The sequence below is a fragment of the Sebastes umbrosus genome, chromosome 5 (genome assembly GCF_015220745.1).
Source record: "Sebastes umbrosus isolate fSebUmb1 chromosome 5, fSebUmb1.pri, whole genome shotgun sequence".
NCBI classification, from domain to species: domain Eukaryota; kingdom Metazoa; phylum Chordata; class Actinopteri; order Perciformes; family Sebastidae; genus Sebastes; species Sebastes umbrosus.
Window position 1 is genome coordinate 16,102,338 of NC_051273.1, and position 27,184 is coordinate 16,129,521.

At 41.0% G+C, this 27,184-nt stretch overlaps 1 protein-coding gene and 2 long non-coding RNA genes across 5 annotated transcripts in view; 1 reads left to right on the top strand and 2 right to left on the bottom strand.

Annotated features, from left to right (window-relative positions):
• LOC119488314 (voltage-dependent R-type calcium channel subunit alpha-1E) overlaps positions 1 to 27,184 on the top strand; it is a 124,951-nt gene that overhangs the window by 72,415 nt on the left and 25,352 nt on the right. For all 3 annotated transcript variants that reach the window (XR_005206927.1, XM_037769867.1, XM_037769868.1), the window contains exons 6-21: positions 7,443 to 7,546; positions 8,188 to 8,346; positions 9,910 to 10,100; positions 13,964 to 14,067; positions 16,010 to 16,125; positions 16,372 to 16,425; positions 18,336 to 18,377; positions 20,696 to 20,791; positions 20,973 to 21,182; positions 21,426 to 21,538; positions 21,756 to 21,868; positions 22,988 to 23,119; positions 23,709 to 23,778; positions 23,960 to 24,077; positions 24,635 to 24,702; positions 24,920 to 25,011. Coding sequence is in view for 2 of the 3 variants with exons in the window: in XM_037769867.1 (XP_037625795.1) it covers positions 7,443 to 7,546; positions 8,188 to 8,346; positions 9,910 to 10,100; positions 13,964 to 14,067; positions 16,010 to 16,125; positions 16,372 to 16,425; positions 18,336 to 18,377; positions 20,696 to 20,791; positions 20,973 to 21,182; positions 21,426 to 21,538; positions 21,756 to 21,868; positions 22,988 to 23,119; positions 23,709 to 23,778; positions 23,960 to 24,077; positions 24,635 to 24,702; positions 24,920 to 25,011 (1,782 nt within the window). In the remaining variant the exon portion in view is untranslated. The remainder of the gene's footprint in view (positions 1 to 7,442; positions 7,547 to 8,187; positions 8,347 to 9,909; positions 10,101 to 13,963; positions 14,068 to 16,009; positions 16,126 to 16,371; positions 16,426 to 18,335; positions 18,378 to 20,695; positions 20,792 to 20,972; positions 21,183 to 21,425; positions 21,539 to 21,755; positions 21,869 to 22,987; positions 23,120 to 23,708; positions 23,779 to 23,959; positions 24,078 to 24,634; positions 24,703 to 24,919; positions 25,012 to 27,184) is intronic.
• LOC119488317 lies at positions 357 to 26,690 on the bottom strand. Its single transcript, XR_005206930.1, has 3 exons — positions 26,679 to 26,690; positions 18,434 to 18,445; positions 357 to 425 (listed from the first exon to the last, which is right to left on the bottom strand). It is a non-coding gene; the product is annotated as an uncharacterized LOC119488317 (long non-coding RNA).
• Positions 23,344 to 26,331, bottom strand: LOC119488315. The gene is made up of 3 exons (XR_005206928.1): positions 25,197 to 26,331; positions 24,869 to 25,121; positions 23,344 to 23,565 (listed from the first exon to the last, which is right to left on the bottom strand). It is a non-coding gene; the product is annotated as an uncharacterized LOC119488315 (long non-coding RNA).

The window sequence follows — 27,184 nt, forward strand, 5'->3', positions numbered from 1 at the left end:
TCACAGGTCTTCATAACGTGGGAATGTATGAGAGGTCAGATTGGAGTATGCAGCAATGTAGGTGCTAAACTTTGGAAGAAATGTTGACAGCTCACCGTGCAAGACCTAGGGCTGCCCCCTCTTAGTCGATTAGTCAACTAATCTGTCGCTTTGGTCTTAGTCAAAAAATATTTCTTTAGTCGATGAGTCGTTTTTTATGCTTTTTTCATGCTGAATGACTTATTTCTAAGAAACTTATGAGCACATCATAGATTTAAAGTGGTGCTTTTGTGTGATTCTTTGTGGAGAAACTCAGCTTTACAGATCTGTTGATTAAATCAACGAATCGATTATGCGTCAAAATCATATGAGTGTTAGTCTAGCGGTTCTCAACCTATTGTAACTTAAGGCCCACTTGTGATAGTTACAACATTTCTGAGGACCACCTTCTCAAATAAATGAGAAAAAAACATAACATGACAAAAAAAAGGGGGAAAAATAAACAGGTGTGTAAATATGTGTTATGCAAGGGGGCCACATTGTCCTCTGCATGACTTTTGACTTAGTGTTTAGTCTATGCAGTTACCATGGTTGAGTTACACAGTGTTATACTGTAGTAGTTAATATCAACATGTTTTTATCCAGCTCAGCTTTACCATCTCACGGTGTGTCTCTCCATAGTGCTGATTACTCCTGGATTCTTTCCTCCTGATGCAATCTACTGCAAGTCAGGCTTTTGGATTGTACACACTGAAACATTAATGACTATATACTGTATGGTATATTGCTTTTGGTTTGGCGGAAAACCTCCCAGAAGTCAGCCTCCCAAGAACTAAGAACAATATCTGTATCACCACTATTTGGTGATCAAAATCAAATTGCTTGTGCTAAAGTCCTCCAACTAGGCATGGGAGGATGTGAAAATGTACATGTCACGATATTCACAATATTATCCCGATAAGCACCAAAATCTTCTTAAAATGGCACTAAAACTAAACTTACATTTTGATAAGAAACAAATATTTTTATTGCATCACAGATAGGACACATCTTTTTTTAAAGAAAAAAAAAACAATCTTAAATAAAATTATCATAAATCATAAGCCTGCCTGCATAAATATAGGATAAAAAATCTTACATGATAATTCCTGTATAAAAACCAGGCTCTATTTTTTACCTCTCTACCATGATAGCGAGCTAGAGAGCTCAAGTCACTCATGTGAGGATATTCACGATTATCCCGATATCGGAAATTCCCCACAATCAACTTAATGTGAGTCTTTTTTATCCCGATCTGCGATAAAATCCTATATTGTCCCATCCCTACCTTCAACTGACCTTAAGACATAACAATCACCAGAATAGACCTTTTTCACACGAGATAATCTGTCATGTCATTGCAGGAAAAACACGGTGTAATTGATAATATTGATAATGGAAATAAAGAACAATATAAGAATAGATGCTGAATAGATGCCTTTTTAAACAGCATCTTGTGATGCACCAAAACTATCCTTTAACCCCTGAGCTGAGAACCAGTGGTGTAAATAACACATGCTGTGGAATTAATAGTCAGGTGCGCTCATATCATATTAGTTAGCAGCTTGACAGTGACACAGCGAATAAGTCACAACGTTATCAGTATCACGGCATGACGGTTGTCACAACAGATTTGTCACGCAGCGACGAGCTGTCAGTTCTGCAGGGAATGTCATTGTTACTCACTTATCATGGCTGACAACTCTGACCAGGGCATCGGCTCAGTTCACTACACTGTGTATCTCATATAGCGCCTGCAGATACGTGCAGGGTGAACAAAGATGTTTTTCTGGGCGACAGCTCCCGGTGACTTGATTAACTTGTAGATGCACCGGGCACCTGTCAGATAAAGTGACCGCCGGGGTTCAACCAATCCAAGACCCTTTTATCCCCATCGGGCCCCAACTGTAATACAAATAGAGAAACTGTGAGAGATGTGGGAACTGCAATGGGCAATATGAGGGTTGCTTTTGAAATGTATTTAAAGAGGAACTATTTAATTTTTGTGCTTTTTCCCCTTCCTTTATTGTGTTACCATATATAGTTTGTTTGTGCATGTAAAAGGTCTGCAAAGTTACAAAGCGGAAAAGTCCAGGTCAAAGAAACACTGCTCCTGACCTGTCTAAAACGTCTTGCTTGAAGTCCTGCCTTTTCTTCTGTAACGTGGTGATGTCACCAAGTAATACATTTGCATAATACCTGCCTAGTGGCTAATTTGGCACACCCTCAAACAAAGCTAGTCAGAGCGGAGCTGAAGCGGAGTCTGAGGAGTTTGGTTTGGTTGACCAATCACAATAGTGGGCCATAGGGGTTTCACGATTTTGATTATAAATCGAAAAATCGATCGAATCTAGCTTCCGATTTCAAGAGCTCAAACAGAGCGTTTCAGACAGAGGGTGAAAAGAGGTGCTGCAGCACAGCTGGTATGAGAAAGTGATGTGTTTTTTGAACATTAAAGCATGTAAACATGTTCTAGTAGAATCCCAAAATACAAGTATGAACCTGAAAATAACCATAATAGGTCATCTTTAAATTAACACACTCTTTTTTTTATTATCATAGAATAACGCTTTCATTTCGGCTGCGGCTCAGAGGGTAGAGCAGGTTGTCCACCAATCGGTGGTTCGATCCCCGGCTGCTCCGGTCACATGTCGATGTGTCCTCAAGCAAGACACTTAACCCCAAATTGCTTCCAAAGGCATAGCCAACGGTGTGTGAATGAATATTTAGATTAGATCCTGATGGACAAAGTTGGCACCTTGCATGGCAGCCTCTGCCATCAGCGTATGAATGTGTGTTTGGCATGTAATGTAAAGCGCTTTGAGTGGTCGAAAGACTAGAAAAGATCTATATAAATGCAAGTCCATTTACCATTTACCATTTAATCTTTTCACACGTACTGTCATCATGACCACTGAGGTTCCCTATGAAAAAAATTGTGTTGCACCACATGAGCGATTCCATTTCAGTCATAAAATAGACCCAACCTAATACAAACAACAGATGAATTGTCCTACATTAGGGAGAAGGGAAACTACAGGGAGGAAAGAAACCTTCTGCCAAATCTTTAATTTGCGCCAAATCAGCCATGTGTTGTGCTTTCCTCGGCTGATTTACATCTGCCAGTTTCTGTGGCCAACCTTCACCTTCTTCATCTCGGTCATATAGAGGATGCCAATGTCCAGACGGCAGCAATGTGAAGCAGAGCTGTCATAATGATGACTGGAAAGCACTGTGATGGAGGGCATTGTACGTTACCGGATATTTTTGGCAATATATTCATATAAATTCATGAAATATTTCTTATTCCTAGACGGTGTGTGTAAAGTAGTTATTTCTTTTCTTCTGTGACAGAGAATGTTCAGTTCCTGACCAAAGCAGCCTATAAAAGTTTAATCAAGAGGTCAATAACAAATCAGTCAGGGGGTAGCAGGTAAACACTTTTATTTATTTTTGTGTGTGAGAGACCAAAATCTAAGTACCAACTGAAAGAGGAGAGGGGAAGAGAGCAGTGAGGCCTCCTCCTGTTGTAGATTGGCAATCAGACCAGATCAAGTTCAACCTGAACTGAAAGGACAGAAGAATTCAGCAAGCTGGCAGCTCCCACTGTGAATAAGGTTACATTAGGGGAAAGAAATGTTACGATATATAGTGTAATGTATTATAAAATGCTGTTTATTATGTCTTTTCATTTAAGCTTTGTATTTTGTCTTCTTTTTTTATATATACCATAAAAGGTGGCTTACAGAGAGTTTAATAATCCAGTTTACTGTAATATGAATTTGTCATCCTCTTCAGCACCATGGACAGCTCTTAAGGTGTTCACATGTACTCGTGCTTCACTGTCATTTTGGGAAAGTTTATTCATAATTTATAGGGCTGCCCCCTCTTAGTCATTCAGTCAAATAATCGGTCGTTTTGATCTTAGTCGACTAAAATTTCTTAAGCCGATTAGTCGTTTTTCATGCTTTTTTCATGCTGAATGATTCGTTGCCAAGAATCTTATGATCACATCTCTGGTAAACACAAGATTTAAAGTGGTGCTTTTGTGTGATTCTTTGTGGAGAAACGCAGTTTTACAGATCTGTCGATTAAATCGACTAATCAATTAGTCAACAAAATCGTATGGGTGTTACTCAACTAAGAATTTCTTTGAAGGAGAACGGTCCTAATAATTTACACAGCACATGTAAACGTTTTATCCAACTGGAACATCATACATATCAGTGTCTGTGGGAGCCAAGTTTCTTATACGTGTTTTAGTTCAATAAATAAGCACAGTCTGTACTTTATGTAAGTTGAGATAAATAAGTGATTTCATTGTATAAGTTAATTAATAATGATTCAAACGCTAAAAGGTTAATAGTCATCTAATGATCATTTGACTTAATTCAGCTTAATAATGATAATAATGTCTTTAATGTGGTACTTTGTAAAAGGCAACACTATTCAGGTTAAGCTTTCTGTTACAACGGTATGTAGGTTACTGTTGCGCTAAGAGAAATAGGTTTCTTGTGCTCATTGAGGTAAAAAACGTGGTTTTGTTCAGTTGGGGCTCAAATTAACTAACGAGCCACATAGTTTTCTTACCGTAGTACAGTTTGCTGATTAGGAGAACTTAACTTTGAATACTCCTGTAAGAAGATACTACAAAACTGTGGAATAAGCTATTTTATGAGTCCTGTGGAAGGATTTCCTTCTCAAGTTAATGTACACAAAGCGATCGTTGAGCTTCAACCCCCCACAGTGTCTTCTTGAAAGCAAAAATATCAATATTTAACACAGAAAAAACTGACATTAGATATTTTTCTGTCTGCGCATATTTCGGTATACATCTACACATCTACTGTAGAGAATATCTTTGCATCTAGCCAATCAAACCCGTTTAATTCTAGTGTGTGTTTGCAGGCTTTACTAGCAGCTGACACTGTTCTATTAGCGTGACGGTGATACTGACGTCCAGACAGCAGCCCAAGACACAGACACAAAAGAGGCACAGACTGAGAACCAGCAGCATCTCTCTAGCTGTGATATCTTTTTCATATTTGCAAAGATGAGCACATTCAGCATCTTGGCTTAAACAAGCTGACAAACAAAACCCCCCTTTATATGATTTCTGTCTGCAGAAAGGAATGCGTTTGGTTGGATGTTAAGAGCAAAAAACACTCTTGACTTCTACAAACGGTCGCTGTTGGAAAACGGGGCCCAGGACATCCACTGAATAACAGTGGACCAAATGAGGAAGCCATTTTTAGACCCTCCATCCCTTCGTCTCCATAACAACTAAAGCGCAGCCAGGACTGACTAATGGTCTAGAAAGATGGAGAGATGGAAGGAAGTGGGGGATGAAATGACGGAGGTGGCAGGAGGCAGCAGAGGGAGTGATTGGAGTAAAAGTAGGGGAGGAGAAAAGTACAAAGACGTAGAGTGTTGGGGGTGAAGAGAGAAAGAGGAGAAAATCCAAAGGGGAATAGTTAGAGGTGTGAAACTCATGAGGATATTTCTATTTCTGTATTTGTGTGGATGATGGTGAGCTATTTTAATCTTTCTCTCACCTCTTCCTCTTTTTCTTTCTTCTGTTAATTAAATCAGATGACGCTCTGTGTCTCCTAACACTAGACAGGACTAATTCTCACCACTGTATCACAGGAATGTAATTGGGTCTGCTGCTGTTTTTCTAGCTGTGTAATGATCAAGTATGCTATCATCTTAGAGCAAATTACACTTTGATGGGTTTTTTTTAACATTGTACTGCACATAAATCATGTGTTTACCATAGACTTTATATAAGAAGTGGACATAGTCACCTTGACATCACCTATTGGTTTGTGAAACAAGCGGGTGGAGCTAAGTACAACTGAAAGCTGAATAACATATTTTTAGGCGACCAAAAATGTTATAATTAACTTTTATGAACTGAAAACACAGTGAAAGGGTTAAAGTTGTAAGACGTAAACACAGACAACTCCCAGACCAGACGACGCCGTAGTAGCGACCTGTCAATCACAAGGTAGCCACGCCCTAAAGCATACCCTGCTTTATGGTCTGTTTGAATCTAAATGGGACCATCATTTACTAAATGAACATCATGCTGTATTGAAGAAGACTTGAAACTAGCAATTGAGACCATAAACTCATGTTTGCAATGTTTACTGAGCTTATAAAGTGAAAAGTAGGATCATTTTCTCATATACTTTGACAATCGGACCTCTTTTTGCAGCCAGAGGAGTCGCCCCCTGCTGGCTATTAGAAAGAATGCAAGTTTAAGGCACTTCTGCATTGGCTTCACTTTTCAGACCCAGAGTTGCCCACTGGTGTTTACAAAGCAATTATTTTACGTAATCCTCCTATCATTTACCTTAGAAATTCTTCTTTTATATGTCATTTTTGTCCTCTCTTCAAGATCAAAGTGAATTTAATGCAATTATTTAAAATGATTTAGCTATTAATGCTTTTTAATTGTCCAGAAGAGCAATGTGCACTCACATATAGTATAAGTTTGAGTTTTGGAGTTGGGAGAGAGTCATTCTTATGAAACTCTGTCTTCAAAGTCTTGGAATAAAATACTGCTCCATCCTCTCCTTGGCAAAAACTTTTCCTCAACTCCCCTTTTGCTTTTCTTATTTTATTTTGTACCTCACTTATCCATCCATCTCTGTCTTTCTCTCAGTAGGCATCCAGGTGAAAGGGGAATAAATGTGTGTTCGGGTCAGTGGAAAATGGATAAACAGAGTCAGAGGTGCGAGGATAATTGGGAAGGAGGTTGTAGAAACAGGTGGAGGAAGAGGGAGATGAGAGGTTTAGGGATAAAGAGCAAGATATAAGGGTATAGAGAGGAGAGAGAAAAGGGAAGCAGGAGGGCAGACTAATGAGGAAGCAAGGGGGGGAGACCACCAGGCACTGCCTTTGTTTTTCTCATCAGTCTGAGGGCTGAAGGCCACAGAGGTGTATTTAGAGGGCGGGGGAATAGAGGAGACAAACAAAGTAAAAATGGAACTTTTGTTGGACTTTGTGTAGCAGATAAGAGGTTGATGTGAGTGTGTCCACGCATGTGTTTGTCCGCGAGCTGCATGTCTCTCCAACCCGAGGGTGTCCTGCCTTCCCTTGACGGAGCTGCTTTCTTTGTTCTCCTCCTAAATAGCAGTTGTCACAGCCATCGCATCCTCCCACACACAGCGAAACAGCCAAAAGCCCCCCAAAACATCCCCGTTGTTTTCTCTGTTTTCTCTCTCTGCGTGCTGGAGACCCTCGCATCCTCACACTCCATATCTAAGCACTGCAGCCATCCGCCAACACTGTGTGTGATGGCCTTACAGTGTTACCATGTGTGTGATTTTGACACAGCTCCGCAACAGATTACAAAGCGTAAAATTGCAGCATTCATGTGCACCAGTGTGACAATTGTGCTCTGTGACTCTGTGTAGGATCCTGGCGGCAGCAGTGGCTCATATGAACATCTCAGTGGACCTGAGGACTCTGAGGGCGGTGCGAGTGCTTCGACCCCTCAAACTGGTCTCAGGCATCCCCAGTGAGTACAACATATGATTACATCAAAATCTTTTTATTGCTAAAGTCAAGAAAAAAACAACATATTCTCTCACTCCCCTAGTAGTATCTAGCCATGAAGATTTGTTTTCTTTTTGTGGTATTTGGTCATGTTTTCAGATATCGCCTCTGAAATTTAAACATCCATCCTATTGAATATTTGTGGTTCTAAATAGATATTTAAAAAAGTCTAATTTTAAATATCTTTCCAAAATAAGTCTCCCTGTTTCTCCACAATTTCTCCACAATTTTCATACAGACTATTTAGTTTTTTCTTTTAGCAGAAAGCAGTTCCAAAGAAATAAAACCAAAACTGTACTGTATGAATAGCTAGATACACTTGAGAGGGAAAATATGCTACTAAGCAACAAATATTCACATTTGCAAAGCCGAAACCATTTTTGCTTAAATTACTTGATTAACAGAATAGTTGTCGATTCAATTTCTGTTGATCAACCAAATGATTAATTTACTAATTGTTTCAGCTCTACCTACATTTTTTTTTATTTTTTTTCAATCATTGTGAAGTTAGATTGAAACGTTAAATTTGATGACACATGTTTCTCAAATCTGTACTGTAAGAAGTGCAGTTTTACTTTAACTCACTGTGTGCTCTACTTGCAGGTCTGCAGATTGTCCTGAAGTCTATAATGAAGGCCATGGTTCCTCTGCTGCAGATCGGCATGCTGCTCTTTTTTGCAATCCTCATGTTCGCCATCATCGGCCTTGAGTTTTACAGCGTCAAACTGCACTACACCTGCACGCCACAACCTGGAATACTGGGTACACACACTAACTCATTGTTCATATATGTCTCTATAGCGCACAGGTACATGCTGCACATTACATGCAGTATATGCATATTAATGCTTATGCAGATGTGTATATACTGTATATATAGATATATAATATGTACATCTACATAATCTATGTAAGGCTTTCGGAGCAGTTAAATCTTCAGTATTTGTAGATGTATAATAAATAGGGCTGAAGGATTTAGAAAAAATATCTAATTGCAATTATTTTGACTGAAATATGCGAATGCGATATGATTTGCGATATGAGAGGGAATGATGATTTTTACACCATTATTCTCATTTCATTGAAATAAAATGATTATGGTGGGATTTTTGCGGGAATCTGTACCAAACAAAGATGTTTTCTTGAGTCTGTAGAATATGAGGTGTAGGCCAGGACATCTCTGCAGCACAACAAAGTTTTTAGTTCGTTTTAAAGTTTAATTTAAAATGGTTTTAGTCCACATAAGCAACTGGTGAGTCCATTAGTTATTTGTTCCAGTTCAGATACACACACAGGTACTGCATACACGTGCAATGAGTCATACTACTCCATTTGTACTGGTAGCCGATAGTGACATCTTGTGATTACTGTTATTCAAATATTTTATTAATCTGAAGCCAAGATCTAATTTGAATTGCTTTGCAAATCAATCCCAACCCCTCTGCCACACACTGATGGCATGGAAGAAACAAAAGAGAGCAATTTGTAGAAAGGGCCTGATGGTTGTGAATAATTCATAAACAGATAAAAGACAAATTTAGGAACTATTTTTGACAGCAAACTGCATCACAGAACGTAAAAGCAAAGAGTCAGGACCGAGCTCCTTCTGTTGCTGTTGTTATTGAGTGTGTATCTAATGCATGTGTGTGACTATGTGTCGAGTACGTAGCTCTTTAGATAGCAGAGCCATTGTCATAATCACAAATGCATACACACGTACGCACAATAGCACGCCAGGCTGCACCTGCAGGCTTGATCAAACCAAACTGTCAGTGTTGTCCCGTATAATTAAAACAAACAATGCGGTGCTCTACAATAGCTCATTGTACATTCACAGCTGTCATTAACCTCCAAGCTGTTCCCCGTCACACTGGAGCTGAATGGACAGTTAGATAACGCAGAACGGACTGAAGTGAGTATTTTCTGTCACTGAATGGTCACGTTACTGTTCATACTCTGCTGCTCCACTGCTCCACTATAGAGAGAGTTCTTTCATTCAATTTAAACTCTAATTCATTCTCACTGCACATTGTGACATGTCGCCAATAAGACATGTTCGAGGCTAAGAGTTCACTGTCACACAACTCAACTGTAGAGCAATAATGAAGGGTATCGTTGTTCACTGGGTTCATAGATTGGTTTAAACTGTGTGTGCTGGAGCTTAAAGACCAGTAGGCGTAGAACGAAAGATTCATACTCTCAGATTCCTCATGAAAAATGTTAAATGCATGATAGCGTATGACTATATACATTCTTTAAACAGACCAGGTCACATAACATATTTCTGACTTTTTATTCTCTCTATTTATGCACCTTCCTGTTCAGAAAACGAAACAGTGGACTCCTCTGAGTACGAGATCCCGTGTGGCATGCGTCAGTGTCCGGCCAAATACACCTGCGGCGATACTTGGATCGGCCCTAATGACGGCATCACTCAGTTTGACAACATCCTGTTTGCTCTTCTCACTGTCTTCCAATGCATCACCATGGAGGGATGGACCACTGTACTCTACAATGTAAGACAGCTCACACACTCACACATGTGCCACATATTTCTCTGGATTGCTGCACATTATTGAGATGCAGCAGTGTTTTGTCTGGTGCCTGAATTGGACCAAAAAAGGTTCCAGTACCCTAATTCAGCAGTTGCATGACATGATCATCTGTGTGTGTTGGTTATATTTATACTCGCGCTGTCAAAGTTAACGCGATAATAACGTGTTAATGCAAATTTGTTTTAACGCCACTAATTTATCTAACGCATTAATGCAACCATGTCATACTGTCTTGTCGAGAAGGAGGTTATATAACGCTAAAAATGTATGCTGAATTTTGGTGAGGAAAAACTGGCATGGCCATTTTCAAAGGGGTCCCTTGACCTCTGACCTCAAGATATGTGAATGAAAATGGGTTCTATGGATACCCACGAGTCTCCCCTTTACAGACATGCCCACTTTATGATAATCACATGCAGTTTGGGGCAATTCATAGTCAAGTCAGCACACTGTAAAACTCAACAGCTATTGTTGCCTGTTATGATTTGAGCATATTTTTTATGCTAAATGCAGTACCTGTGAGGGTTTCTGGACAATATTTGTCATTGTTTTGTGTTGTTAATTGATTTCCAATAATAAATACATACATACATTTGTATAGAGCAAGCATATTTGCCCACTCCCTTGTTGACAAGAGTATTCATATTTTTATTTATTTGACCTTTATTTAACCAGGTAAAATCAATTCAATTCAATTCAATATCTTGACTAATCTCCCTTTAAAGTACATTTTGAACTGATAAAAAATGTGCGATTAATTTGATTTAATTGGATTAAATATTTTAATTAATTGACAGCCCTAATTTATATCTATACATATATCTTAGTAATATACAGTATCACACTTCAAAGGCATTTTTGTATGCATTTCAGTAAAAACATTAGGCCTACATAAATTTCCATTTTGTGCATTAAAGTATTTATTGTATGTATTATTAAATAATGTATTTGGTTAATAAACACTTTTTTGTAGCTATTGATACAAATCGAATTGTACACAAATATAATATTGCCTATACGCTACAATAAAACCAGCTGTTTTCTCCGCATTAAGCCAGCTATGGTTTTACACAGAGACACAGTTATGCAGGTGTTTAGGGGTGCGCACCTAGACTCAAAGGATGTGGCGGTACGCAATAAGAAGTAAGGGTACTCATGTGGACAAAAAGTGCCGGTGCTCAGTACTGGTGAGTACCGGCCCATTTCAGGCACTGGTTTTCTCAGTTTAGACTCCATTAACTGTAAATAACAGAAGCAGCTTTGGCCTGTATCACACTGATGGTAGTTGCATGGAGGAGTGCAACCCCCGTGTCCTCCTCTCTCAGGCGGTCTGCCTGTGGATGGAGAACATTGGGACGAGGGTTTACTGGCTTGTGATTTTAGTGATGAAACAGCAGAGTGCTCTGTTGATTCCTGTTTTGCTCTCAGCTTGCCATTTTTATTCCATTTATCCTTAGAAATGTATAAACTGCTGCAACATGCTGCAAGAGCTGAATAGAGATTAGACTGCCCACCTACTAGTTATGAAATATGGCACGCTTCAGAATCTCATAGAAATGTAATCTAGGATTAATGACCGTAAACCTTCGCTATGTACTGTGTGAATATTAACATGAAGAGTAGATTGAAATTTGAATTTTGAAAATCTTTTTCACTTCAGTTTACTCACATTTCAATACACAGAACAAATGTGTATAATTGCTTTTATCAGGATCTTCAAGGGAAGCTTAGCAGAAAACTGTCTCCCTGATCCATGTCTCTAAAAGATTTTTCATTCTTCCATGTTCATGTGATATATCAGATTATCTGCATATATAGTGACTGACTGACTGACTGACTGACTGACATCATGTCCTCCTGGTCCACATCACAAAGCAGTGATTGATTGTTAAACTAAGATTGATTCAGAATAAGAACAGGCTGAGGCAGAATAGCTGTTGCTCTGTAGGAAACTGAATGTTTTTATGCTCAAGGACTTTTGAAGCTGTAGGACATGTTTTGAATTCCCCTTCAGTTATACAAAGAAAACAGGAAATGCAAAAAAGGTACTGCATCATGTTCATAATGAGTGTTGAAACCAGTAACAATGTCATTTTCTGCCGTGGAGTAACTGTCAGACAGGGATGAGGTGCCACAACTTGCTCCATGAGCGTCTATATGTCAGAGTGAGAGGAGCAGTAAGGTCGACACACACACAGACACAGAGACAGTATGGAGACAGAAAGGCAAGCAGTGGCAGGCAGTGGCACCATTTGCTAATTTGATATATCTGTTGCCTGCTTGACCATCCAACAAATCAAGTCCAATCATGTCCACCTCTGGCTGCAGCTGAATTACAAGATCCTGTTCAGATAGGGACACTGTACGAAATCCTGCCCGTGTAACAAAACATCAGAGTCGTTGTTTGTCTTTTGGCTGCTGCTGTTAGGGGTCACCAAAGCGGATCATATGAGATCTGATTTTATGATCCGCATATTTGATTTGGCATGGGTTTTATGCTGGATGTCCTTCCTGATGCAATCCCCCCATTTAAAAAAAAACATCAGAGAAGCATATTGTAAAACAAAATATTATTCTGCTCATGAAGACTTGGTCACAGTATGCATGGATAAATTATGCTTAATGCAGCACTGCCATCAGAACAACTATCGTTCTCTCAATTTAATTTGCATTATTTTAAATGAGACTGGACCATTTTGTATTTTCCTGTAATTAAATTTTAGCAAAATATCTGGTCCAGGTTTGAAGGAAATGTGTTCAAAAGCTTTTGCAGCCAAACATTTCTGAGGGTTTCAGGCTCATCTTTTGATGCATTTTCAAACGCATTCCAAAAAGGAAACACATTACTCGAGATCCAAAGTGCTCTACAGATGTTTTGCTGAAATGTAATCAAGAGAAGACATATTAGGATAAAACGTAATAGCTGCAACACCCCCCAGGCCAAAAACACTGAATTTATCAAAAACTCCTGTACATGAAATGAAATAAGTATTTAGGAAGTCAGAGTGGTGGTTTAATTGAATTTCACTAATCTGTAGTCTAAATATTTCCATGAATTGAGCCAGTTTTATCAGAAGAAAATGAAGACGGATAGACAGGTATGCACTTTAGGTCATTATTGTATGCTTCTTCTTAGTACTACTTCTGAAATGATATTTGTACTTATCGTGGCCAAAAATCACAATTGTCAGCCACAAAGATATTTGGAAACCAAAATATAAAAGTAGAGACTCGTGAGCCTTACTCGCCCCGTAGAGTAGGCACCTATGATGAGTATTAACTTGTTTGTTCTTTTCTTTTACCTCAGATTATCTCAGTAAAGCAACAATCATCATAAGCATACACTCACACACACAAACTGCTGTGCCAGGGTGTAATTTGCAGTCAGCTGCCTGCTCTTTCAGTTTTTATTGAGATGGATGAAGGCAGATGATTTGCCAGAGTGATTGTATTATGTTGTCTAAAGTGAAGCTGAATGAGCTTTGCTGATGAGAGAAAGAGGAAAGAGGGTGGACGACATGCTGCTACTGTGCTGCTGAAAAAGGACTGCTGACCGTACAGACTTACTGACTAAAGGAGAAATGCAATACTCTGTTTCTATATTAGGTTCATACTGTAGCTGAATACCTCCACTCTCCTCCACACTCTTCCTGTGAGTCTAGAGTAGATCAATACACATGATGTCTCTGTTCGATGCCCTGCCTGCGCTCTGACTTGAACCCCCTGCAGCCACCCAAACACCTACACCTGTGTAGTACTGTCTGTGTATCCTAATGGCAGCATGAGTCCGATACAGCCTGACGTGATCTATTTTGATGTTTCAGACCGACGATGCCTTGGGCCCCAACTGGAACTGGCTCTACTTCATCCCTCTCATCATCATCGGCTCTTTCTTCGTCCTGAATCTGGTGCTGGGAGTCCTCTCTGGGTAGGACAAAACATAATTTCACTAGCTTTTTATGATGCTTGTCATGTTGACTTCATTGGCCTTTATCAACCAATTATGAAATAAAACAACTTTCTGTGAAGGTGAGGTGTCTGACAGACTTAAAATGTTCCAGTTAAGGGGCTGCCTGTTTGTGTCTAAGAAATGCAGCCGCCTTCCTGCAGAATTTGCAGTACTCAACTGGTGTTGCAAGTCCTTGGTGGCTCTTAGTTGCCATTACAATCCATAGCATGGTGGTCAGTTATTTAATGCTACCTTCTGGTGACCCACATGAAACATTTGACTTTATGACTTTAAGTGGAGAGGTTGGTGTGAGTTTTAGCTCCCAAGCCAGATTGGTCTCAGGTGAGGGGCCTTTAGCAAATACAGCACACCGACACTTCAGGTTAGGGGGTTGGGTGTGGCGCTATCAAAATCACCTTGTAAAAAAAAAAAAAATGTGTTACCAAAACTGCTCAGGGATCTCATTGTGGCCTTATGTCCCACGAAGGACAAAGGGAGTGTCTTAAAGGGTAACTTAGGTATTTTTCAACCTGTTTTCCCATGATTTTTGTGTCTAAGTGACTAATGGGGACAACAATTTTTGAAATTGGTCCAGTATTGACGGTCCAGTATTGCTTGTTTTTGCCACTGACAGGATCAGATAGTTATTATATGTGTCTGACAACATTATGGAAAGGACCCTACAGAGAAATAAAATGTTTTTCTTTCCTTTCTCTTGATCCGGTCTGTTTGTTATGTGTCATTGTCCTGCTCAAGGAGAAGTCTTGTTGTGAAATCTGAATATCCGTGTACTCTGGCTCAAATAAATACAGGCGGCCATTGTATTCAAAGACCTCATCCACATAATTGAAATCATCTAAATATTCAGCCATGACATTGAAAATCTTTTAGATAACACTAAGCTACTGTACTCCAACACAACAAACTCTGCCCGGCTGGCCCTCGCAGTGTTTCCACCATGGATGTATTCACTATTTCACCACTGTCTTCCAGCAACATGTCACCTCGCCAGATTTCAGAACGAGACTTCTCCTTGAGCGAGACTCCTTACATGTCAGACACTTATTATAACAATCAGAGCCTGTCATGGCAAAAACAAGCACTTCTAGTGGACGTAAATGACGATGCCAGCTTGCCCCAATAGGATTACATTGCAGCCTGTGAGCAGCTTCCGTCTACAGCGCTCTCCCTCAATACTGGACCAATTTCATGAATTGTTGTCCCTATTAATCAGTTAGACACAAAAACATGAGAAAATAGGTTGAAAAATACCAAAGCTACCCTTTAAGGGACTAAGAGTCGCTCAAATGCATTATTACTTTTGGTCTCTGACTGAATCTTTTGTAGATCGGGTGCAGGCTCAGTCTAGTTTTCTGGTCCTTCCGAGGCTACACCACATCCTTCAAAGTAGACGGCCCTTGAAATGGGCTTCTACAGCTATACAGTACAGTCAGCTGGTTTTGTTTGTTTTCCTGTTGATTTAGGATCTGGCAGGCTGGAAGCCAGACAACACACTGTACGCTGCTTTTTCACTGACTGGTTGAGTGGCTGACAAACTAGCTACTGTCAAGCCAAATTGTGCTGTTTCAGTATGTGGTGTTAAAGTCTACACAAGTTAATTAGTATTACAGAAAGGTTAATGGGGGATCCACATCATTATTATCTCCACTGTGAGGGAGAAGATACCTCCTTTGCCTTGCTCTCCTCTCCTCTCCTCTCCTCTCCCCTCCTCTCTTCTCCTCTCCTCTCCTCTCCTCTCCTCTCATGATTGAATGAGCAATGAGAAGAGCTTAGTTCAAGACAACAAGAGCTTTTTCCCCTGGTGATTGTCTCCTAGATGAATTATTTCTCCATGTGACTATAAATCCCTGTACCCTTAAAGAGTAAATAAGTGATTCTGTGGTTTGATTTTGTTCTGCAGTGAATTTGCCAAGGAGAGGGAGAGGGTGGAAAACCGCAGGGCCTTCATGAAACTGAGACGCCAACAGCAGATTGAGAGGGAGCTCAATGGCTACCGAGCCTGGATCGACAGAGCAGGTGGCTTTAGTCCCAATCACGGCTCAGGGAGACCAAGGATTTGGCTCTTAATGAGAAAAGCAAAATCGATATTTCCCTTTAAGCTTTAAGACTAATCCTGTCAAGTGTTGAACGTATGCCTATCTGATGCTTTTTGTCAGCTGTTTGTTCCAGCACAACTGAGATAAAGATGTCAGTATATCTGTTTCCATCTGAGCCATCATCCTCTGCTCATTTCTGTTTGTGGTTTGACTTTTTGCTTTCCAGAGGAAGTGATGCTCGCAGAGGAGAATAAGAATTCAGGACCTTCTGCCCTCGATGGTAAGTCAGCAGAGATCTTTGTTTTCCCAGGTGTCATTGTGCACATTGTCTTTCTGCTATCCTCACATTGCTTTACATTGTGTCTCTCTTCGACTGAATCAGTTTAATGCTGGCATGTACACTTTAAGCAGATGTGCTTTATAAAGGCTATTCAAGCATAATGCTGTTAGAGTCTGTATTTTTCTGTGATTTTAAGTTGACACACGATTTTTTAAGATGCATATATAGGAATAAAAACTCTTTCCGGTAAAGTTGAATTACATTTCAATCTGGTTGATCATTTTTAGCCATGCTAGCGGCAAGCAAAAGCGATGTCAGTGGGTCAGTCTCTCCACCACTTTGGTTCAGACTGAAATATCTCAATAACTATTGGATGGATTGCCACGTTGAACTTTTGTTCAAACATTCCAGGATGAATCCTGCAGACTTAAGCCAAGTTCACACTACATGACTTTCAAAGTCATCAGATCGCAGTACTGTTGACACTACACAACTTGCTGTAATTGGGAGTCTTGACGTCGTTGTGGTTTTCTCACCATATGACTTACCGCTGACAGGGGGTCACACACTATAAGATCTTTCACCAGGAGGAATCCCTGATGAATACGTCTGGTATTGTCACAAAAACACACTCGAGAAGCGACATGGTAAAAGACGTAATACCATGCACAAATTGCGCATAGATAGTCATGCATGCTGATGTTGTCATTGGCACACGTTTTCACAAATTAGCCTGTTTCACACATCTTTACTATTTACTTATCTTCCTCAAGGTTCCTCACAACTTCGGTCTGTGTGCTTTCATTGGCTGGATGCATCAGTCAACCTCTCGGCTCCCGTCTTTGAACAGTTCACACGTAGTGCTCGAGCACCGATTTGAGAGCGCCGAACCAATTTGTCATTAAAGTGCTTCTAAAAGAGTTGGAAGCAACCACATCCGGCCTATAGATGTTTTGAATGTTGATGAGTGTTTTTTCGATACATTATGATTCTGTAATTTGCTCTTTGTCTTTGTTTAAAATTATGTTTGTTTTATGTCTGCAACCGTGTAACTGTGCTGCTACCTATCTTGGCCAGGACACTCTTGGAAAAGAGATTTTTAAACTCAGTGAGTCTTTACTGCTGGTTATATAAAAATAAAATACATTTGCCTTTGATCGGCTATCGGCGAGTGGAAAATCAGGGCTAAAGTCGTGTAGTGTGAACTAGGCATTAGGTGATCCTCTAACTTTTCATCTAGCATTATCAGGTCAAAATTTAAATTTTGTCCAGTACTTTGATTTATCACCAAATACCTGCAAAACTAATGTCCTCCCCATCAGCCCCAGCTGTTCTTAGCACATTAACATGCTAAATTAAGATGGTAAACATCATCCCTGCTTAACATCAGCATGTAGTCAAAGTGAAATGTGCCAAAAGTTAGGAGGGCATTCCTATGAATGTTAAATGATGTTGTGACCGATCATTAGGCCCGGCAGTGGCTATCAGGCCTTGCTGCCATAAATCTTAGCATTGTGAACATGTTATCATGCTGGCTAGCTCAAAGCATTGTTGTGCCTACAGCCTCACAGAACCGCTAGCTCGGATGTAGTCTCTTAGTCTTTTTGAAATTTCACTGCTGAGCTGGAAAATGTTAATTTAAATTTGACCCCAAGTGCAACAACAACAAAAAAGTACATTACAGTACATCAGTTCAGGACAAATTGTATTGAGTGTAGTCCACTTGCACATATCACTTTACACCATTACATCGCTCTTTGCAACTCTCACTGCAACATAGAGAGATTTAGCAGTGATAGTGGTAAACCTGGCACTAGACCCGGTGCTTGCTCTGACCCTCTCAACTCTACTGTGACCTTTCCTCCCCGCTAAACCAGCAGGGCTTTTATTAAATGTTGATTGATTGGCAGCTCTCAGGAGCCTCCCAGAGTGGAGTACAGGTGGTGGCTATGGTGAGAACCGTCCTCTGTTCTGCTCCCTCCCTCACCAACTTCACCACCTCATTCACCACACAAACACACTGCCACTCAAAAGCACACATACCAACACTTCAACGTAGAAAAAGGAGAGCAAATCCTTACTCAAGTATGTTTCTTGTTCAGTATGTTTCTGTGACTTGAAGAAAAAAGACACTCTGACAAGGTAAAAATAAATTGAATGATGCAAATCTGTAGTAAAAACAGATAGTGGCTCCAGCTGTTGTGATTGAAATAAATGTGTAAGCTCTGAGAGCTTTGATTAAAAAGGTGGCGCACTGCGGTTGCCTTAGCAACCAGTGGTCTGTGTATGTATGTGTGTGTGTTGACAGGACTCAGCGTCTGCGCCAGTGTGTGAAATGGCAGCAATGTGTTTGTGTATCTGTGTGTTTGATCAACAGCTTATAAAAAAAAAATCCCCAAAGCAAATATTGACTGCGAGTAGATTCAGAAATCACAAGGTAGCAGGAAGGAGTGAGTGGGGGTTGGTAGGAGAGGATGAAAGGTAATCATAAACACATTACTCAGCAGAAAAAGGTCAAAACATACTCATCACAATCACTTCGGCATGTGTGCACTGCACGGCGTGTGCCCTGATACTGAATGGCAGCAGCTGAAATAAGAGAAATGCATGGACCGTCAAGTCGCCTCGGAGCATGGTTTGCCATGACGGGAGATCATGAAATAGCAGCAGAAGGTTTGCATTCAGCTGTTTGGATCATTACACTAACATTAAATGATCATTTTTATCTCATTCAACTGCAGCGCTAATGAGCTCAACTTTCCCTCTCAGCTGAAACTTCACAGACATTAGCTTGTCTTGCAGATTCTGATTTCTTCTTATCATTTGCTTCATCATTATCTTTCCATTGCACTATAAGCTTCCACACTTGGATACTGCTTGAGTCTAACTGTTAGTGTCTTAAAGATGTAAGGGTGATCAGCCCGTTCTCATTCCCAGGGCGTCAGATACCGAGGCTTTGTCACGTCCCTCAGCGTGTGATACCAACACACAAGGCACCCTTTAGCGCCTGTATGAGACACACCGGGCTTTCAATTATCTACAATGTAAACCCATCCGCTGCAACAGTAAACGTTCAGAGAAAGGGCTCCTGGAGTGACTGTGGTAATGTTGATTAAAGAGTGAAAAGACACACACCGGACGGGCAGGACGGGAGGTGGACGGGTCCAACAAACACAAGGCTTTCATCCAGGAGACCGCTGTTAATGTCCCGTACGTTAAGTTTCACTTTCACGTTACAATCAGCTGCTCGTTTGTGTCCCCTGTTCACAACGTTCGGTTTCATTTTCACTTAACAAACGTAGTGGTTTTAATGAAACTGTATGTAACATTTAGGGGCAGAAATTGAATATAATATTGATGACAATTTTCTTTAGTGTATAATCATCTGAAAATAAGAATTGTTGTGTTTTCGGGTCCTCTTCATGGAGTCCGCCATGTTTCTACAGTGACCCAGAACGAACAAACCTAACTTTTCTTGAGAGTCGATAACGTCACTCGTTCGTTACATCACTCCACTCAGCCGTCGGGAAACAATACACGGGAAACCTCTGTTGGTCTTGATGAGCTGCAGCATTTATTTCTGCTAAAGCACTGCTAAACTACCTCTGTCTTCTGCTCCACTTACTCACTTGTTCGCTCACAGCATCACACACATTCACCGCCACTCTCTCTCTCTTGCTTCACCACTCACTTCCCACATACACACACATACACAAAAACTCTTGGAGCTGTCTCTGCTCCAGATGACCTACTCTCTTACAACAACTGGCTCTATAAGGCCATTCACATTTTTGCGTCGGCCATCATAGTTATCCTACACGCTTGGCACACAGGACAGGCTTCAATCTGCAACTTCACCGCTAGATGTCGCTAAATCCTACACACTGTTCCTCTAAGCTCAACCATGTTTTTTCCTGAACCTAACTAAGTGGTTTTGTTGCCTAAACCTATAGTGATGCCAAGGAGTATGACAAAGCGCCAGTATGTGATGAGCTAGGATGAGAACGTGTTGGGTTGATCATGCACAAGGCAGTTTTTTTGGGCCACGTTAACATACTACCAGTAAAAAGTCCAAAATCTTTTCACTGATTCAGCACAATGTGATCAAAACAACAAGTAAACAGTGTTTTGTTGCCATGTGGCGCAAAAAGTCGGCTTTGTGTCTCTATCCTCACAGTATGTTCGCTCTAATTTCACAGAATGTATTAGTTGTGTACAGTTTGAACATCTTGTTCTGGGACTTTTTATGTTCAATCTGCTCTGTCCGCAGTGCTGAAGAGAGCCACTACCATCAAGAGGAGAGGGATGGATGTGGTGCATCGAGGGCAACCAGGGGAGGAACAATATGGCGACATCTCTTCTGTGGGTGAGTGGGAGTCTGGATAGGCTCATGAATATGGGCGAATAAAGTGTAAAGCATACTCCAATAGGGCACATTGAGCTCTGCTGCAGCTGTAGAAATGCATATTTGACACTGGAACAAGAACATGCTGTACAAGCACTGTTAGTTAGACCACAGTATCTCTGACTCCTGCTAACACCTGCAGGCATCCCCATGGCCAGAGCAAGTATCAGGAGTGCCAAGCGAGGTCCAACAGCGTTTTTCCGTCGCAAAGAGCGTCTCCTCCGCATCTCCATCCGCCGGGTGGTGAAGACGCACACTTTCTACTGGACAGTGCTGGGCCTGGTGGCGCTCAACACGCTGTGTGTGGCCATTGTTCACCACAACCAGCCCCTCTGGCTGTCCAACTTCCTCTGTGAGTCACACTTCATTTCAATAACACCTTGAGGCAGTTAAAGGAACATTTTGGGGGGATCAGTTGCAGAAATGGAATACAAATATTCATGATTATGTTTTCATTAGTGTATAATCACTTGAAACTAAGTGTTTTCGTTAGCTTAGAAAGAGCCCTTCATATCTACATAGGGAGCATATCTACATCATATAACTGTCTATGTTAGTTTCAGAAGTTAAATACCTATCTTTGTTGTTGTTCCAGACTATGCAGAGTTCCTGTTCCTTGCTCTGTTTCTGACTGAGATGTTTCTGAAGATGTACAGCTTGGGACCGCGGCTCTACTTCCACTCCTCCTTCAACTGCTTTGACTGCAGTGTCAGTACCCCGTCTCCCTCTCTACATATTTGTTTTTCCCAAAATCCAACTGCTTGTGTTTTTAAATTATGCTGCATCAGCCCTCTCTTCCTCTGTATCTGTCATCTTCTCTGCTTCTATCTTACTTCTCCCTGTCACTCTGTCAGAGCTGTTAGTCTAGACTCATTTGTTCCTGTGCGTTTTTATTAAAGACACATGTGAATATATGTGTCTGCAGGTGATCGTTGGCAGCATCTTTGAAGTGCTGTGGGGTTTCTTCAGGCCCGGCACTTCCTTTGGCATCAGCGTCCTGCGTGCTCTCCGTCTGCTGAGGATCTTCAAGATCACCAAGTTAGCGCTGCAGCCATCCTCACTCTTTGCCATCTGTTGAGATGTTTCGCATTATTTACACGGAGCATTTCACTGTAGACTGAAAGCAAGCAGTCATGTTAAGTTTGTCATGTTGTTGTGATATGCAGTTTTCTATATTTTGTGTTGTGTGGGGGATTCTTTTTTATTTCATTTCTTTAAATATGTGCATCAAACAATACAGTCTTGCAGCCTAAAACAAGACAAAACCACAAAAAAGACTGACGGGAACTTAAATATGTAAATATACGCCCATGACATTCTTATTCCTAACAAAAAGAAAGTTACATTCAGCAAAAGCCGATTAGACTTTTTTCAGGCTATTAAATAGGCATTATCGGTTGCTACACCATAGAGGTAGGTCAATAGGGGCCTACTAAACCAACTATTAAGTGTTATCATCTATTCACATGGTAGATCAATGAAAGAAGGTATAAAAGAAGACGACAGCGACCTCTAGTGACCGCAGTAATAATGACTGGAGCAGAAGCGGAAGTCAGACGCTGTAGTATAGACAGCGTGAAACTCCATATGGGGTGGCAGTCAGGGGCAATGGATGGGACACAAAACACAGGATCAAAACATGATGTTTTTCCCACTTAAGTAAGTGGTTTTGTTGCCTAAACCTAAAGAAGCCTTTTTGTCTGTGTTCAAAACGTAACGTTTCATTCAGTTTTACAACGTAGTAGGTGTAGTCGGCCCCTAATGACCCACATTTATGGTGCATATAGCGACCGATAACGCCTATTTAATGGCCTGATAACAGTCGAATCGGGTGGGTGAGCTCACTTCTTTCTAACTCTACACCTGCAGATTTTTTTCATTTTCAAACTTGTAGTTTCAGCGCCAACCAACGCTGACTCAAGTGACATCACTTGAGGCAATTTTATCAGACTTCACACGGTTCCCTCTAGAGCCACAAAAGGCTTTAAACAACCTTTTTCACATGTGTAGTAGTACTCCTCAAGACCTGTAAACAGACTTTGATGTGAAAAATAAGTGGAGTTCCCCTTTAAGTTTTCTTTAAAAGTAAAGTATTACATTTTTCACATTTTACAAAATATTTTTTGCACTAATATGTAATATTTTGTGACTGTCAAGGTATTGGGCGTCTCTGAGAAACCTGGTCGTCTCTCTGATGAACTCCATGAAGTCCATCATCTCCCTCATCTTCCTCCTCTTCCTCTTCATCTTAGTCTTCTCACTCCTTGGCATGCAGCTCTTCGGTGGCAGGTAACACTAAATAGTCGCCTACAGTCGTCTGAGTAAAATTACTAATGGATCACTACATATGAGTCCATAAAGAAATTGAGTCAAGTGAGGAGCCACCCAGGCAGGAAGACAAATCTAATCCATCCGGTAGAAAATATAGACAGTTTTTCTCTCCCACTCGGCTCATTACTCATTTCCTGTGGTTCCAGTAAAGACACATTTACAAACATAAAAACAAGCATACGTCATTAATCAGTAGCTTCCTCTTTATTGAATGCACACAGTTTAGGGGAGGGTAGATTGTCCTATAGCCTGTCCACAGTTATTTTCATTATACTAACAGACTGTGTGAGCTCGGTCGAGATTTCAAACTTTCTTTGTCACAGCCTTTGTTGCTTGGTTTTCCCCTGAGCCGATGGCTGTTTCCACAAGCTGTCACTTCAATATAGGCTGGCCTTGTGTATGAACTGGAATACAGAGCACATGGAAAAAAAAACATCAGCCAGCCGGTCGGAGAGGAGGAGAATTGATTTCTCTCTGACCGAAAAATTAAATAAAAACTAGACTCAGCTCTGCTTTTTTAAGGACCACATGTGTGTTTTTCTCACAGGTTCATCTTTGAAGACTACACCCCGACAAACTTTGACACCTTTCCTGCAGCCATCATGACTGTCTTTCAGGTCTGGAAATAAACCTGATAATTTATTGCTCTCTACTTCACACAAGTTTACTACAGCGAGTCACGATGTACAGGAAATGTAATTAACATTTTAGCAGGTGGTGAGTTTATAGCTAAGCTCAACAGTGATGCTCGGGATAGTTTTGTGGATAATATTGTTTTTGTGTTGTGTGTTTTCTCAGATCCTGACTGGAGAGGACTGGAACGAGGTGATGTACAACGGCATTCGCTCTCAAGGAGGAGTGAAGTCTGGCATGTGGTCCTCTATCTACTTCATAGTGCTCACACTGTTTGGAAACTGTATCCTTTATTACTCCTATTTCAATGAAATATGAAAGCTTTCACTCCGAAATGTCATGCAGCACTTTAAGGGATATTTTGGGTGTTTTGAAGTGGGGGTGTATGAGGTACTTATCCATAGTCAGTATATTACCTACAGTAGATGACGGGGAAGCAGACGGGAGTTACCGCACGGAAGCAAATCAATGTACTGCTGTGAACGCGGCCTGTAGTAAAACGTATTTTAGACACCTAAAAGAAAGGCCCACCAAAAATATCAATATCAGTTTAAGTGTGCGCTATATTTAGAATATTTTCACCGGTTTACCTCGTCGTCAGACAGCCCTTTCCGATGGGAAACTGAAGAAACAAACAAACTACACGGTCGAGGCAGAGGTAGACCAGCAACCTCCGTGTTCTGCGAGGTAAAATTACTGTTTTTTTCAATGGAGTCTGGTGGCTTTGGCGAGAGCATTGATACCAGCTTCAGTTCCCCTTCGGAAACAGACTGTATAGCTGTCTCACAGCAAGGTTGTCCAGTTGCACTTTGATCACATCCTTAATTCAGCTGTGACCAGACACTCTGCTGAATGTTTTCTTGGCCATCGCTGTGGATAACCTCGCCAATGCACAAGAACTTACCAAGGTAATAAAAAAGTGAAAATGAAAGAACAAGCCTGGTCTTATCTGCTTGTTAGAGTCTGTTACTAAATGCTAAATAGTCTTAATAATCTTTCCACTCCGCCCACCGTGTCCAATCCTGCTCTCATCTCCTCTCATCACTTTGATTCTGATTAATTATTTAAACTCACAGATGCTCCAGTTGTTCAGTCGCCTTTTGCTCTTTTCCCTCTTTTGATCAGGATGAAGAGGAAGCCGAGAGAGCGTGCAACCAGAAGCACGCTCTGCAGAAGGCAAAGGAGGTCGGACCGTTGTCCTCCTTCATGTCTTCAGAGTAAGTGCTGTATGCAGCCGATCTCTCTGCCTGACCTCCTCCTCTCCTCCGTCTTTCTTTCTTTCTCTTCCTCTCCATCCTTCCTTCCTCCAGGGGTTGTCTATATAGGACTGACCAGCAGTGCGAACATTTAGCACGAGTTGCTGTAGACCCCAGCAAATGGCGAGTAGATTTGACTTACTAACCCCGTCATGCAGAGCAGTTATAGATGGAGGTTAAGGGTCATCAATACAGAGCTTCAAGTTGTGCACTTAAACGTCACTTAGGGCCTGTTGAGAGAATCACTATTTGATGCCGTCCCACTAGAGACTTATTGATGCGTCTTTACTGAAAGGTCTACTATCAAGCCTCTGCCTGCTCCCAGCACTGTAATTTGCTCCAAATTGAAGTCTACGTCTCCATGGTTACTGGTTCCACTCCAGGGTGGGAGGTGCTTTTGATGTTGTCATGGAGACAGGGTTACTCAGTGTCCAAATTAACATGGCGTGTCCATTACAGTAATATACTTCTGGATTTATCAGATATTGTTGCTAGTAAAGAGTTTAAAGATAACGTGTGTGCAGGCTTTGATCTGTTGAAGTGTTTTCACTTGTGGAAAATTTTGATAACGTGACCTTGTTTTCTCAATGCTCAGGTTTCCAGCTCGCAGAATAGATTGTGTTTTTTTCTCAGGGATTGATTGCCTTGTCGTAGGTGGTGGAAGTGCATGTGCATGCACAAGAGTGGGGACCTCTGGCTCTGTATGCACGCTGTGTATTGGGAAACAAGCAGTTTGTTGCATGGGCATGTGGAAGATTTTACAAGATAATATTTTATTAACATGACATTATGCACCTTCTTGCTTTCTGTCTTTCTCTCTATCTGGAGGCAATTTTCTTAAAACTTACCCAACAGAAATGAAATTAGAACAGAGCAGAAAGAAAACTAGAGAGATGTGCATCAGTTTTCGGTTTAGCCAGCTGAGGGTCAGGCTCCTGTCAGAGCCCATAGAGGAGACAAGAATACCACGGGGTCATCTGGGCCGCCATCTGTATTCAGAGTGGACACTCTGAACTTTTAAGGGTCTCTGGTTTCATCGCCCGATGTCAGCTATGAAACCCCGGCGGTACCTGCCCCCGCTGACCTTGAAGAAACTTGCATGACAGCATTTGCTCACTAAAAAAAATAGAGATGCAGCATGTTGGAGGCTGATGATGATTTCACTTTGGGAGTGCATGCATCTGGTCGGCATGATCAAAGGAAGAAAAACAGAAATTACACACACACCCTGCTTGTCATGTACAGTATAACAAGTGATACTTAAAGGCCCAGACACACCAAGCTGACATCAAAGAACTAGCAGCGATGAAGGCCGACTGTTGCATCGCCTCATGACGCCTTTGTCTTGGCCAACAAGTTGCACTCGAACACACCACAAAGACTACAGCCGACGACCAGTTAGCACGTACGTTCTGATGGCTTATATATCCGCAGTCCTCGGTCTTCCAGTTTCCCTTTTTGAATGATGAATACAGACTACCGCGACCTGCTGTTAGGGATAGTTATTTACCTCTCACGGAGGCGCAGAATGTATGTGCTAGTTGGCCATCGGCTGTAGTCTTTGTGGTGTGTAAGTGGTGTCAAGTGCAACTTCTCGGCCAAGGAAAGGCGACGTGAGGCAACGCAACAGTCGGCCTTCATCACCGCTAGTTCTTTGAAGCCGGGTTGGTGTATCTAGGCCTTTAGACTGGAATATTTGGATAGTTTTTCATTGTGTGTGTGTGTGTGCAGTTTTTCTTCCATTATGAAATCCTTCTCCCAAATACTCTTTGAGTATTCTGAATATTTTTAGACTAATATTTTGAAGCTCTGCATATGAATTTCCTCATTTAGTTCTACTAGCATGTCCCAAAAGAATGCTAATGTCTGAGTGCTCTGAGGTGAGGCTGATGTTAAGAGCTGCATCCCAGTGTGGTGGTTTTGCTCGAAGGGTTTCTAAATATGTACTCTTTTCCTGTGTTTGCTGATGGAGCCCATCTCTGTGTTTTTCTACCTGTACCCATACTGTAGCTCAGACTGTCTAACGTCTCAATCTTACTTAAAATGTCTTCTTATCAATGTTGCGCTTACTGTTGATGTTTTATGAATGTTGTTTAATTGTTTCTAATACTGAATCCATCTTGTTTGTCAATGT